Below are 15,489 nucleotides of genomic sequence, written 5' to 3'. Positions count from 1 at the left end.
GAAGGGCTGAGGGAGCTGGGCCTGTTCAGCCTCAAGAAGAGACAACTGAGAGGAGACCTCACCAGTGTATACAAGTATTTGAAGGGAGGTTGCCAAGAAGATGAAGCCAGGCTCTTCTTGGTGGTGCTGAGCTGTAGGACAAGAGGCAACAGGCAGAAACTGATGCCAGAAAATGAAAAGTCAATCCCAATAACAACTACTAGTGGTAAAGATGTTTGTCATAAGGAATCATTAAATTTACTGTAGGTTAAAAAAATCAGTTGTACATTTCCCCTCCCCTTTTTTTTTTGTCGGGGAGTGGGTGGTGGTGGTGTGTTTGATTTTTTTTTTTTTTTCAAGACTGGAATAAATTGCTCCTAATAGGAGCTAGCTTTTCATCATTTAAAACCAGTGTGCATGCATCTGTCAATGTTTACACCCTGCAGAAAGTTTTCTTTATACTCCTTTTGGGGTTCAGCAAAATGGAAACATCCTAGAAATACTGCCAGAGAACACGGGGACAGCTGCCACTCCGTACCCATCTATGACTTCATGGAGTAGAGGCAAACCACTTCCAGCTGGGGATAGTCTACAGAGGAACGTATTTCTTAAGTCGTGCTTTACCAAGGAATTTTTGCTTCAATACTTTACAAATATCTTCTGGTCTTGTACTGAGCATAATTAGGTGTACCACAAAAAGATCTGAGCACGTCAGAACAAAGCCAGGGCTATGTATTTCTGAGCTTCTCCTGAGTAACTTACACTGGAGGTGGATATGACCCATTCTTTTAAAATTGTATCTTTGTTATATTAAAGCACATATATTTACAGATGTAGAAGTTAAATTGCTGCTAATGAAAACAGGGAGAAAGATCTCTTTGAGAATTTTTTCAGTGGTAATCAGCCACATTACCTGTCACATGCAGAAAGCTGCCCAAACCACAATATCTTCTTGTTCTAGAACAATACCTGTATTTTGATGGCAGATGGTTCCTGGTTTTGAAGATATGCTTTTCTTTCCTGATGGTTTCTTCTGACTAAGAATCCCCTTGCTCGGGCTTGCAGCCGAACAATCAGATTTTCATTAGCAAGCCACAGCTGCTCTCGATTGTAATCTGCTGTAACTTGCCCAACAATTTTCTGTTAAGAGATCACGGAAAAAGATCATTTAAAAGCAAAAAAAAAAAACCCTCAAGGCAAAACCATCCTGGAATTTGATCTGTGTTCTCTCCAGCTCTACAGCTTATGTTCACCCTATCCAAGTCCCTCTGATTTGCCCCTAGATTTTATTCAGTAAGAAGAAAGAGCCACTTTGCTACCACTGAACTGTATATGAAGGGTAACTGAACTGCTTTCGAGCTTCAGTTATTCAAATAAATATGCTATTTTAAGAGAGTATTTGTTATATTTTAGGAGAGTTCTGCTTTCCCAATACTTAAAAGTGTTTTGTACAAGTCATACATCTAGAAGTACTAATTGAATCAGTGAGTTCTCTGTTGAGAAGCATGTTCAAGTACTGCTGCATTCAGAATTTCAGAAGGACATACACTGTGACTTGAGTTGTTTGTGTAGAGGAGTATGCCTGTAACTTAGATGAGCTGCATCAGAATAAAAGAAGAACAAATTGCTCAGAAGCTCATGTGATCTACTTTGTTGTAAGTTATATTACACACTAACACAAAATCTCTATAATAAGAGAGTTTAAGTAGCATGCTCATCCTACTGGAGATACAAAAATACTGTCAGAGGATTAGATTTAAACAGAAAATGGTAGTTCCACCTGCAACCAAATACATCATAAAATTCCTTGCCATAGGCCAACGCAAAGGCCAGTGCAAAATCCAGACAATATAAAAGAATATGGAAGCAATCAAACTTCCCTCCATTGGTGTCTGCTGGTGGCCATGAAGAGGAACGAATGCTGTAACTTCCAGTCAGGAAGTCCCTAAATCATTGCCAGACAGTAGACAGGAGGCTGTGCTATCACTGTTTAGACTTAAGTTGCTGCACTTGCCAGAAGCAGATACTGATAAAGTGATCTTCAGTGTCACCCACCACAGCCTCTCAATATTGCCATGTCTCACGCTCTTTCCCTCAAATGTTTATGTTGCATTTGCAGTAAAAGCAAATGTTTCAACTACCTACCTGGATTTCTTCACCAGTTAACCATGAAGTTTTTGGTACAACTCCTTCAGGAGTGTCACAGGTACCTTCCTCAGTTTCCACATTGTAGTAGTAATCATACATGCTTTTCATTACAAGTTTAATCCATGGACTTTCATTAGAACCTAAAAGCAGTACACACCATTAGTACACATTTGTGCCATGATAAATTACAGCTCTCCCTACCCATTTCACCTCCCTGCATTTGCCAATGAAGCCATTTTACATGCAGTATCACTATATATCTTGGCCCAGTTTATAATAAGGATTTTCAAAATACCCTGTTAGATAGATGAGGGTGATTCCTCTAGAATGAAACAACTATAAGGTTAGTGAAGCGGTTATGAGGTTGGTACAGATCCACTGCCAGCCTCTCCAAACCCCCATGTGCCAAGTTAGCACTCCTGAAACACTGTGTGTTATGGTTTCTATCATCACTCATGTAAGTGAGACTGTTTATAAAAAAATGTTGCTCTTGTCTTCTGTCCAAATGCTGGACTTACTGACACTTACCTCACACAGGACATTTCCTATATCCATATAATTTTCTTTTTTAGTGCTTTGGTAAACAAAGCTTTATCCTGACAGGCAGCAGGCAGGAAAAGCCTCATATCCGCATGGACAAAAGGCCCCAAGATAAAGCTGGTAAGGTCAGTTGTGCAAAATGCCCTCAAAATACTCATGTTGTGGAATGAAATATGCCCATCCACTGTAAGAAAGTGTATTATATTGGTAGTATTTATTTTAACTTTTAGCTAACTTTGGCTGCTGTTAGCTATGACCAGCTTTTGCAGCTCTAATGTGACAAAACATTCCATCATCTTCCTAAGGGCAGATTCTAGCCCCAGCTTTTACTGATGACTGCTGCTCTGGCAATGCACAGGGATTATAAATGAGCTGTGGACAATGTCGGAGCCTGGCTTGATCTTTGGCGGTAACATGTAAGGCTGAATTGTGCATCTCTGCATCTGCTAATAGGAAAAATAAAATGCTATTAGAGAGTAATATGGTTTTCTGAGAGGATGGACAGTTGCATAGAAGCTGCCCTAAATTCAATCAGAGGCTATGCTGAGATTCTAGAAAGTCTTAGCTAGACTCTGGAAATAACTAGACTTGTTTCTCAGCATGTACTATGATTTGAATGATGTGTGCAACAGTACAACATCATGTAAAAAGCACTTGGAAAAGTATAACATTTGTTAAAAGGTTAAAAACCTGCATCTATCTTCCTCTATTTACAGTGATTTTAGGTAAGTTTTCTGTTCTAGCTTTCTGGTTGCCTCAGTGATATGGACATGTGGAACTGTCCTATTCAGGAAGGTTTTTACCTTCTGTATTTTTGAGGTTCTTGGCTTCAGAGAGATTCCTGAAGTAGGCTTCAGCACACTCAGGAGTGACTTGTAATCCAAACTTGGACTGAAGTGTCATCAGGATTGGCTGTAAATCACCCTTCTCCAAGCTCTTGTTAATCACTGATATTCCAGCAGCCACTACGGTAATACAATGATGTAGAAAATTAAGTGTCTTATACTTTATGTACCCATAACTCTAGCCTCCAGCAACTTTGAAAATGGACTTCTAAGGCTGGCACACACAGACAGCATGACATACACAGCAATTCAGTGCTTTACCCATTTGCAGCCTCCTTTGTGCTTGTAAGGACAAATGTTTTGGAGAACATCAAGCGTGTTAGGTAGAAAGTGTGTGCTCCACCCAGACTGGGGAGAAGCCACAGTGCAATTGAGAGCAGTCTAGAGGGCAGAGCTGCTCCCCAACAAGTGACACACCAGATTACAAGTAGGGCAGGGGTTGAGGATGGCAAGTCCTTCACTTTCGGCCTGCCCTAACAAACAGGCCATCATCTGCTGATCACTTGGGAGCCTTCTAGAGGTACACAGAATAATTCGGTTACAAGGTGTAAACCTTAACATTCACTTTTACTGTGAAAAAAATGGGAATTAAAACTGATTGCCTTGAGTAAATCCTTGCAGCAACCTAGTCAGCGTCCTGAAGCAACCCTTTCTTGAACTCACCCTCAGGAGCTTTTTAAAGGAAATTCATGCCCTTGAATTTGCCAGAGATGCAGCTTTTGCTTCCAGGGCACATAAAAGCACCCTGAGAGGTGAAGCATATGTAAACCTCGAGATTATACAACATTAGCCATATTCTAATTCAAGACTCCCTAAGCATCTCTTGCTTAGTGCAGGTCCCACCATCACCGAAGAAACTGATTTCACACCTGACAGCATGTGGGAGCACATGCAACTTCAAAGTTCCTTACATGCTAGATGTTTAGGCTGCTTTAGTCTTTAAAGGTGTTCATTCACAGCTAAATTCAAGATCCATGCTGAAGGGAACAAGTGAATAGACATATGTCTAGAACATACACATTGTATACTGGTTTAAGTGAGTCTGGCTACCTTTGCACTCCATAACTGCACTTCATGCTGCAGCACTAAACACTTTTCCTTATCTTGTGTCTATCCAGATCACTACACAGAGCTGACCCAGAAGGTGCTTAGTGTCAAAAGCCTACATACAGGAGTCACCCCACAACACTGAGCAAGCAGAAGAGTATTTCAGTTAGAGAAACAGTTTGTCTTTATTGGTAGTCAGACTAAGGTGGAATGAGTAGCTTTGGCTAGACATTAACTCATAAACCTAAAAATACAGTCAGCCAGCTGAGAAACAAAGCAGAGGCACAACACCACACCACCATCGTCTGAATTTCTATCAGATAGCATCCTGCTATTTTTCTGTGCTTTGAAACAGACCCTGCCAAGCATACATGTGCTCCCTGTGAGACTGGAGATGTCTTTCTACCGCTGATGTGGCATTGTGATGCCCAGGCATCTGGTCAGTGGTGAGAAAGCAGGGAAAACTGAGAAGCTAGGGAAAACACTCATTTCAGCAGAAAATGATTCCTTTCTATTTAAGTGCTAGCAATTAATACTGTGGCTGTTGCTCTAGAGCAGGGCCACATAGATCCTGGAAAATTATAAGATAAGTGGAGATTAGCCATCCGTAGTTGCAGAAGAACTGTAAGCTCCAGTCTGCTTCTGTAGCAGTTAAGATGCCAGTACCAGATCAATCCTGTGAAGGGCTCTTTCTTACACCCATTCTCCCTTCAAACAGCTGTGATCAAAGCTGCAGTTGTCTGCTGTGATAAGCCTGAACTCTCAACAAGGCCAATGATCAGCTTTTTCCTATAACTTGGACTCTCCCATGACAGACAGACTCTTCCTGTGTAAGACTAAAGTCGGTATTCAAGTCTATTTCTGATACTTGGCCAATTCCATTTTGTCCCTCACTTAGATAAGGAGTACAACGGTTGAACTGATTCAAGAAGTGAAGTAGGGTGATACAAATCATACAGAAAGCACTGCAAAGAGTTAGGAAATGCACCAGCATTTACTGAACACTTCTTCCTCAATAAAAATACAGCATATAGCCCTTTACTGACAGGAAAAACGGTAAAATTATTTTAAAATTTTAAGACTGTAGTATTTAATATTTTTATAAAGCATAAAAATTAGTTTGGAAGTGATCAAGACTGTTTCAGCACAGCTGCCAGTACCTTCTCTTATTTTACTGCTTATTTTATTGCCACTACTGCAGCAATCTCAAAAATAGTTTCTTGACTGAAAAACAATTTTTTGACTGCCTTGCAAAAGGTTTGAAGTTGTTTGCCTTTCAAAAATAGTACCTCTGTGATAGACAATTAAAAGTCCATTTCGAAATTGTGATCAAGCTGAACTTTCAGTTTAGACTGTGTCAACGCAATATGCAAACTTCCTGAGACAGGATGCATTTGTTACAGGAAGTATCAGGTTCTGTGCCATGGGAAAATCTTAAATCTCAGTTTTTAGCTGCAAAACCTTAGAGCTTTTCTGAAGAATGTGCTGTGCTGACAGTGCTTCCTTTCAACCCAGAGGGCAGAGTACAGGAGATTAGTAGGTTTCTTTCTACATGTGACATGTTAAAACAGTTCCACTGAACATCCTTGATTGTGAAAAACTGTGCAGGTACTGCCAACACAGATTATATGAAAAGATTTTACTACAACAACTAGGTGGTGGATGGAGCAATGGCTTATCATTAGCAACATTGTGTGGTATTGGTATATGAATTATGCTGTGCTAACTTCTGCAGGCTGTTTATGATATATATTCTTAATGCTTTTACACCAGTGAACACAAATGAGGATGTTTTCAAATTGCTCTTTAGTTTTAACTCACATTTGTTTATAAGCTACACGTTTCCTTCCCTTCCATGCGCTCAGATGTTTCCTCATGGCTCTGGGGGGCATTGATAGGAAGCTGTTTTTGTCCATGACAGAAGGTATTTCAACTATTTTCAGTGTAACTGACTTGTTACATGAAGACTGTATTAATTGTTTAAATCAATTCTAAAGTAATAGTAATGCAAAATGCAATGCTCTATTTAGTATCCATTTATATAACAGGGATAGCTATTTATAGTAGCTAGCTCTGTTTCTTTTCTTCCACCCACAACTTCCCAAGCACTAACTACTGACATGCCTATGAGTACACAGGCTGCCACACTGCACTAAGGATGGCTGAGCCCAGTGCTCCAGGAATGCACTGACTTCAGCAATTGTATTCACAAGCTCCTAAGGTGCAAAAGAAGGCGACACTGACTCACCCGAAGCCGAGTCAAGCAGAAGGCTAACCAATACGCAGTGCCTCGCTAGTCTGTGCTGGCCCTAGGCAGGAACAGGCAGGCATCCCGCCGTGCTCTCCAGTGTGCCCCATATACCCAGCTACACATCTGCATTACTTGCCAAAGTTTGTTATATCGTATAATAATACATTCTCTTTGACAGAAGGTGTTGAGTGGATTCAATATACAATGCCCTGACAGGATAAACCTCAGCATTTTTCCTCTTCCTTTCAGATTAGAAGAGCATGTAGTTCACCCCAAACAAATGAGTGCTCTTTTTACACTAAAGTTAATATGTTCCTAATATTTGTTAGCACTTCATAAAAGACAATATAAAGAAATATGAATAAGCGAAGTTGTAAACACATATTTGCTTTTAAAATATGCATCAACATTTTAATCATAAGAAAAATAAGCTCCTGAACAGCATATTCATTCTCATTCAGATGTTTCAGGAGTTACGTGAAGATACACTGACATTAGAAATCTTGGTCATGATGTTAGCCTGTATAACCAAATCCACTGAATTGTAATTAAAACCTTAAATATTACCACTTTAGATAAAACTAACACCACCCCTGTAGTTCTAAATCATCCCAACTTCAGGAAAACAAAGAACATGCATTCATTTCTTTTGTATTTAAAGGTCTTTCACCCTTCCCTGAAGTGGAAAAAGTAAATAATCAATTTCAATCTCTCAAGACTAAGAAAAACAAGAGCAGTGCAGATGCAGGTTAATACTTACCAATTGCTGCTTCTTTTATGTTGTTATTGCCATCACTGATTCCTCTTTGTATTTCATCCAGCCACAGAAGTGCTGATTCATCTTGGGATTCCTGGAAAAAAAGATAGAAAAAAGCCTTGAAAAAACTGAATTATAAGAAGAGTTGTCTGAGCATACTGATACAGCTCTAACATACAATCTCCACTTGCAAAGCCCCTGGACACTAAAAAGAATTTGTCTGCTTAAAATCAGCAATGAAACACGTTCCTATTCTATTTACCGACTTGAATAAGCTCCCGTTCAAATACAATGCTCTGAAAGTTTTGATGTATAGAAGAATAGAATTTATTTAAATCTCAGTTTTTATCTGCAAAACCTTAGAGCTCCTCTGTACTGACTCTGCTGACATAGAATTCATCCTGCTAAAGATCAATAAAAATTCTGACAAAGATAGAAACATTTTAATTTCCATGATATGCAGGCAAAGTAGTCTGAATGTCACATAAACCCATACATTCTCAGGCAGTACTATGACAGCAGCATAGAGAGAACATAGCAGAAGACTGCAGGAAGTTGGCTTTCTTTCAAAATCCCTTATTTGGAAAGGATCCCTGTGTATACCTGAGTACACATTACATTAGAAAATAACAGTGAAAACTGACATAGAAAGACAACTTAGGTTTAGTAATGAAGACTTAGCTCAAATGGCAAACATTTCCGAAGCAGTAGAGCAGGTATTACTCTTCTTACAGGCTAACAGTGCATGACATTAAAACCAAGTTAAAACAGAAAGTGCAGGAAACTGGGCTCTACATACCAATTAATAAACCTTCCTACCCAGGTTCACAGGTGAACCAACACTTCAGCAGACAAAAAAGGGTTTCAGAGCTAAAGTAGCATTTAAAATCTAATCCAATAGGAGGAGGGAAAATTCATGTAAAAGAGAAATAGAGGTACCAGGTCTATAATAGACTAATGATGAGAGAAATTAATGTATCAGTTGATAAAGATCCAGGATATACACAAATATTTCATGAAAAAATCCCAGCCAAACTAAAACACTGTGGAAAAAGAACCAGCTTTGCAATGAATACCTCTAGTTTTATCTCCAGGCCAAAGATCCAATAAATCTGATATCCACAGAAATTACCAAGAAAAAACAGGGTAGAAAACCCTAGAGACATGATCTTCAGTTTTTATCTTATGTATAAACAAGGTAACAGAATATATAAATGACATCAAGTAGTGCCAGACAATCACAGGACAGTGGACTGCACATTTTTCTACCGAGAGTTAGAGTTAACACTTGGGAGAGCATATAATAAATTCCTAAACTACAGCTGACAATTTTGAAAAGAGGATTGAGAAACTGAAAAGAATTCCTTATCTAGTAACAAGCATTTACACATTAAATACAAGAACAGACACAAATACTTCTCTGCAGCCAAGTACAGTTTATGCTGAGCCTCACAACTAGTTGGAAGTCAGACCAAGACTTGGGCTAATTTTACCTGCTGAAACAAGCCATTGTTATTTGCCACTCAAGGAAGGGAGAGGAGAGAAAAAAAAACAGACCAAACCCAAAACCCAACCAAACAGAAAACAGGCAGAGAAAAAGGAAGGGATGAGCAAAACAGCAGACGAAAATAGGGAAAAGGTTTTAGAGGCTGCAGGCTGTGGAGGAGTGGGAACTGTGAGTGGAGCCAGTAGCTAGATCGAAGGAAGCAGATAGCTAACAGTGGGTAGGGATTAAAAAGGCAAAGCAGAACAGTTTTTTAAAGGCATGTTTGTATGTGTGGCTTCTTTCCACCTTCACCTTTGCTAAACTGAGATCATCACATATCTCCAAGCCTGTCTTCTTCCTGGAGAAGGGTTCAGAGTTCAGCCATGTGACATTTTGTTCTCTAGATGAGACCCTGGAGGATTTACTGAACACACTCTTTGATTTTTCCAGAAAACATCTTTTTACCCCAAATGTCTGTATGTACAAATTTCAGTAGAACCCTGCACATAAGCTTCAGGCTCATGGTAAATTAGGAGTTAAACTGCTGCAGTAAAGCAGTTTTATCTCTGCGTTGGACAGAGGCTGAAACTGAGTCATGTGTGCATATTTGGATACGTCACACCCTCTTGCTGTAGTAGACAAAGGGCAAATTAGCTCCTTACCATAAACCTCATGCTTACAGGATGCTTCTGCAGGACTGATCAATCATTCTTTAGTCACTCACAGAGGGGAAAAAAAATCCCCCACAAAGCACCTCTCGAGATGAACTAGGGCAGTACCATTGTTTGGCTTGCTGGATTTCACACACTACAATGAAGATACTGTTTTTCACTGGACTGCTCTCTCTTACTTCCAGTCTTTGCACAACAGGTGAGTCCTCCTTTCTGTATCTATTCCATATTTTAGTCAATAACACGGGTTTTTTGATAATGTTGTGTCTTTGGAAGCTGCAAACCTGAAGTAGGTTGCACCTGTAACATTATAGAAAACTGTACTCTAGGAAGTCTCATTTAAAGCAGATTTTTATTCTTTCATTTCAGTGATGTTTTACGTCCCCCCAGTTATTTTCTAGAAAGAATTTTATTTAAGGGAATAAATAAAATCACTGCAGTTACTGAAGACACATCTTTTATCTAGTATTTCTGTAGTGATATGATAATTTTGAATCTTGCGGTGTTTTGTTTTACAGCTTCACAGATGGTGTTACTAGAAGGAAATGATCAGTTAACCATTGTGATAAAAATAACTAAAGGAAATCATTAAATCATAAATCTCTTTTTTCTCTCTAGAATTAAAGCTGTTTTCAAATCATATATGTATACACAATCTATATTTATACATGCCTATGTGCGCACATATATGACGTAAAGAGCTGTTAAAACTAATTTTCTGGATTAACTGTCAAAAGTAATATTAAAAGGAATGGAGTCTACTAATTATGATTTCAAAATATTCTACCATGAATGTGCCAGTGAGCATTGATAAAACCGTTTTCCATATTTTGTTCAAATATGGAAAGGTAAAAAAAAATAACCAGGTTTTCAGCCAAATTTCAATTTGCTTCTGAATTCCAATTTCATGACGCATGCTCTAAGCTTTACAGTCTTTTTGCATTAAACACAGCTGAAAACAATTTTACTTACACAGCTGTTTACTCTGCAAATTTATTTTAAAACACATGGGTTTAAGAAAGCATTAAGAAAGCACATTTGTGCTTCATATGGAAACATCAATGTCTCTACAAAGTCCTCTACTAAAGATTGAAGAACAGGCTTTAATAAAAGTGGTATTATTGGTTTTGCCCACATGCTAACAATATATACACACTGAAAATTTTCCTGCTTCTTGAAAAGTTTTATTCACTTACCAGTAAATTACACCTAGTACCAGCCCAAGCATATGTTGTCAGTTCTCAAAACTAACTGCCCTTGCTCAGGCACAAGAAGCTGAAAAGATTTGGTTTGCTTTAGTCAGAAGCTGAAGAATAACATTAATTTGATATGTGAGACCCAAAAAATTGAGGGTATTTCAGATTTTTGAAAGTTTTAGCCTGGGTTAGACAAGACAGTGCTTTTTGCATCTTTTGCAGTCATGCATTTCATATGTGAAGTGACAAGGATGGAAATGCTGTTTGCTTTGGAAATTCAGATCAAGCCTAAACCAAGGCTGCTGCTTATATGAAGAATTAACAACATTACTACTTTGGAGGAAAAACCCTCTACAGGTCATAAACATTACAGAAGAGTCTGATATTTTTTCACCAAAGATTACTGAAAACATGCAAAAACACAGAAAGATCAGCTTAGCACTAAGTTAACAATACATTTTCAGCACTGAGTGTGAAATGACAAGTGAATACTGTTCTCAGTACATTTGATATGAACACCCAAAGCAAAGGAGAGTGTCACCAAATTTTTTAAAAATATATTACTTTTCACATGGAGATGTTTACCTTCCTCTCTCTGTACCTGAAGGTGAATTATATTGCTAATCTAGTAGTTTGTGGTTTTAACAATATTTGGTGTTTTTAAGGTTCAGAATTTTCACAGAATGGCTCCGCAATTAAAACTGTGTCTCTTATTAAGACTTTCCGTGGAATTTCAGCAAGAGACTATGATTACATCCCCCCTTATGCTATAGAAGGGGAAACAACAACCATTCGTATTGGAGAAAATAAATGCACTTCAAAAAAGTCAAACGACTCCACTTTAACAGAAGTGAACAACACCACACTGGAATACTTGACCAGTTCTCTGAGCACCAAGCTAATACCTGCTGTCTACCTCAGTGCTGTTTTACTGGGTGTGCCATCTAATGCCATCACTTTGTGGATGCTATTGTTCAGGATCCGCTCCGTGTGCACCGCCATCCTCTACACAAACTTGGCTGTTTCAGATCTGCTCTTTTGCATCATGCTACCCTTCAAAATAGCATACCACATCAACGGGAACAACTGGGTATTTGGGGAAATGATGTGCCGAACTACCACAGTGGTGTTTTATGGCAACATGTACTGCTCCATCCTGCTGCTCATGTGCATCAGCATCAGCCGCTACATGGCCATCGTTCACCCTTTCACCTACAAGAGCCTTCCCAAGCGCGCCTACGCCATTGCAGCGTGCACTGCCGTGTGGACCATTGTCTTCTTGTACATGCTCCCACTTTGCATCATGCAGCAAAGCTATTATGTGAAGCAACTGGGCATTTATACCTGCCATGACGTGCACAATGCCTGTGAAACGATATCTTCCTTCCAGTTCTACTACTATGTTTCTTTAGCTATATTTGGGTTTTTGATACCTCTTGCGACTATCATTTTCTGCTATGTCTCAATTATACGAACACTCAAGACTCGTGAATGGTTCTGGTATGTTAAAGTCAGTCTTTTGATCCTTACCATCTTTGCTATTTGCTTCGTGCCAAGCAATATTATCCTTATTGTCCATCACATCAACTATTACTATTACAACACAGATGGGTTGTATTCATTTTATCTAATTGCTTTATGTCTTAGCAGCTTAAACAGTTGTCTTGATCCTTTCCTTTATTTTCTGATGTCAAAAATTAGAAGTCAATCCAATATTTATCTAACAATGGTTAAAATATACAGGGAAAAATGAATTTAGTCCTGTATTTCTATTACTGGAATTATGACTTTGTGAAGTATTAACACAGACAGCAATAAGTCTCAGGTGTGACAATTAAACTGTAAAAAGTGTTAAAAAACCACAATCTCAGTACAATTTACTTCCTTCCATGCAAGGAGTATCTCCAAAAATACACTTCTCCAGCGCTGTGATTTTATCACATGTATTGAAACAACTTTGTACCTAGATTCAAGGAAGAAGCTCTACACCTCCATCCATTTCATTCTGAGGCCATGGAGAAGCTGCCAGAGTATCAGTCACCACAGCCTCCGAGCACCAGAAGAGGGGTACTTTAGACCAGTTCATGATTTCCAAATACTTCAAATTAGCTCTCAGCCAGCCATCACTGCAGGAACAGTGATACAAAAACAAGTTTCTGGCCTAATGGAAATGGGAACAACTAAAAGCACTTTTTACATGCCTAGGAGCTGTCAAACTTTGTAAAAGCTCTCTCTCACACAGTCAAGAGCAAATACTGCCCTGGATGTTGAAAATAAAGAGCCAGAGTCCACACAGGTTTAAGGAGCAGTTAATCTACAGTTGTAGATACCAAGCCTGACTCTTCCAGGGAAACATTCTATGAGGCTGCTTAACCAGTTTTGCACTGGGGACTTGTTCTTCCACTTTGCCAGTGCCTGCAATCCCTAGACCACAAGGAGTGCTGGGAGCTAACCCTTATCAGTGTGAATCCAGGCATGTATTATTCTTGCTTGGTAAGCAGAATGGGGAAGCTGTTTTGTAGTATTCTGTTTCCTTATCCTGACAGGAAATAGCTACAGTGTTACAAATACTGCAACTGGTTATAATTGATTGTCCACTTTAGTAAAACAAAGGGTCAGCTTTTACTCTTACACAGACTCCAAAGCTACATATATACTAAGTTCCTACAAAATGAGCTCAGTGATTGTTGTTTGCATTTGTAACTGCAGCATGTAAGACAGGGAGGAGAAAAATGTTTTATGTTGGTTTGATAATAGTATTGTAAACTTTACTTAAATAAAATAGCTTGCACTGGAAAATGCCTCAAGGGAATTTGCAGTCTGGTAAGACTCTCCCTTCTTTAATTTCTTCTGGCTCCTAAATTAAGTTCGTTTTAATCTTGCCATTCCTTCAAAATGCACACGAAGATACTTTAAAGATAGCTGTATAATATTTGAATTATTTTAAAGTTATTGAAAATAAAGCTAACTAAACCCGTGTTCCTATCCCTCAAAAAAATCCACAGCCAAACACAGGAACCCTTTCAGAGGGTTTGTACCCTTTGGTACATCTGTTTAACTTTTCGGTTATCCATACTACATTCCCTAAACAGAGGGTTTCTCTTCACTGGGAATACACTTGATTTGAAAAGGCCTTCAGAACTGCTAAAAGTTGTGGTTTAAGATTACAGGAATAAATAAATTCCAGGTTTTCATTTTCAGTTTCAAGCAAGGAGCAAATAGGACAGATCTGAGATTAAAACCTGTAACAGGTTCTGGCAGATTTGGGTACAGACTCTACTTCCCCAAAGCCACCACAGCTACAGAGAAGTGACAGCAAGCTGCTTAAGGTGAGAAGGTTTGACCCATATGTTTTTCCAGATGTTGGGGAACACAGGAAGTTTACAGGGAAACCTATCAGATCCTTGTAAATCAAACACTCCCTTTTACCACAGGTCACTCAGAATATGCTAAATGCAACTAAAGACAGATTTGCTTTATAAACAGAGATCAGAAAAAGTGGGAAATAGTGCAGTTTCTGAAGTCTGTCTATCTTTTCAATTGTGTTTGAATTTTTTTTAAAGGAAGGGTCCATCTAAATCATCTTTTACCTAAAGAATAGTGATGTCTGTGTGATCGGCCACCATAAAGAATAAGTCTGTATCTTAATATTTCTTTTAGGAGGACAGTGTCTTGCTCTCTTCTGAAACAGGAGCAATACTGCTGTTCACAGGGGGATGTTTTAAGTAGTTGTCAAAAGACTGCAAAACCAAAATAGCTCAGAAGAGAAAGGTTAGCAGAAGTCTATTGGAATATCACAAATTTTGGAGTGAGAAGATTTCAACGAGACAGTACAGTTTTGGTTCCAAGACTTGGAAACACTCTTTTATTTCCTGTCAGCACGTTCACACAGAGACAGGAGTAGGCAACAGGTTTGCATCTGGGAGAAAAAACAGGGCAGGGTTGCTGTGTGCAGGCATGTGGGTACCTGTGGGCTCTGGTTCTCTGCCTTGGAGGCATCCTGGCTTACTGTGCATGCACATGGTATATCCTGGGCCAGCACTGTGCAGCCACCATGCTCATGGGCACACAAACACCTCTCTCTGCACACAAACACTGACCCTGGCCCAGCCAGGACACGTAAAGTCAGCACACACAAAACCCTCCCCAGCAAACATGGCAAGGGAGAAAGCTTTTCAGCACTGAGGGCTCAGTGAAACCAGCCCTTTCTGGGAACCCAGGGAAGAAATTGATTTGTGCAAACACCTTTTCAAAACTCTGACAGCGGAGTACAGAAACACGCAGTTTCACAGCAGGTACCACAGGTGAGGTAACAAGATAGCTGGAAGATATTTCTACTAGTCAAAGTTTGCAGACTTTCTCCAGCTGACCATATTACTTTTAGAGTCATGCTGTGTAAATATTAAGCATCTTTTCCAAACCCTGGATATTTTAGGTGCTGTGCTAGTAGCTTTAGCTAAGCTTGTGTTCAGTCACATACTGCAAACTGTTAGGCTGATCTTTGTTTATGTTTCCTGAGCTGTAATGTTAACCAGGCCACCGCTTTTGGGGAAGCAGATAGCAATATCC

General features: G+C 39.2%; 2 protein-coding genes across 7 annotated transcripts in view; one reads left to right on the top strand and one right to left on the bottom strand.

Moving 5' to 3' along the window:
- Nucleotides 1–15,489, bottom strand: part of IQGAP2 (IQ motif containing GTPase activating protein 2) — a 103,130-nt gene that overhangs the window by 24,814 nt on the left and 62,827 nt on the right. For all 6 annotated transcript variants that reach the window (XM_018070384.2, XM_018070386.2, XM_018070388.2 and 3 more), the window contains 4 exons: nucleotides 7,571–7,661; nucleotides 3,471–3,632; nucleotides 2,125–2,267; nucleotides 949–1,119 (listed from right to left, as the gene is read on the bottom strand). In XM_018070384.2, the coding sequence (XP_017925873.1) occupies nucleotides 949–1,119; nucleotides 2,125–2,267; nucleotides 3,471–3,632; nucleotides 7,571–7,661 (567 nt within the window). The remainder of the gene's footprint in view (nucleotides 1–948; nucleotides 1,120–2,124; nucleotides 2,268–3,470; nucleotides 3,633–7,570; nucleotides 7,662–15,489) is intronic.
- Nucleotides 9,435–13,708, top strand: F2RL2 (coagulation factor II thrombin receptor like 2). Its single transcript, XM_008921679.2, has 2 exons — nucleotides 9,435–9,923; nucleotides 11,586–13,708. Exons 1-2 carry the CDS (start codon nucleotides 9,866–9,868, stop codon nucleotides 12,671–12,673), a joined length of 1,146 nt encoding a protein of 381 aa, XP_008919927.1. The 5' UTR covers nucleotides 9,435–9,865; the 3' UTR covers nucleotides 12,674–13,708.

The sequence above is a fragment of the Manacus vitellinus genome, unplaced genomic scaffold, assembly GCF_001715985.3.
Source record: "Manacus vitellinus isolate BGI_N305 unplaced genomic scaffold, ASM171598v3 scaffold_18_pilon, whole genome shotgun sequence".
Lineage (NCBI taxonomy): Eukaryota > Metazoa > Chordata > Aves > Passeriformes > Pipridae > Manacus > Manacus vitellinus.
Note: the sequence above shows the minus strand (reverse complement) of the source record. Positions and strands in the feature narration are given on the sequence as shown.

What these genes read in the sequence shown, in the direction of transcription:
- F2RL2 (XM_008921679.2), top strand. Translation starts at nt 9,866, where the DNA reads ATGAAGATACTGTTTTTCACTGGACTGCTCTCTCTTACTTCCAGTCTT. An exon ending in TTCCAGTCTTTGCACAACAG is followed by an intron (nt 9,924 to 11,585) that starts GTGAGTCCTCCT and finishes GGTGTTTTTAAG; the next exon opens with GTTCAGAATTTTCACAGAAT.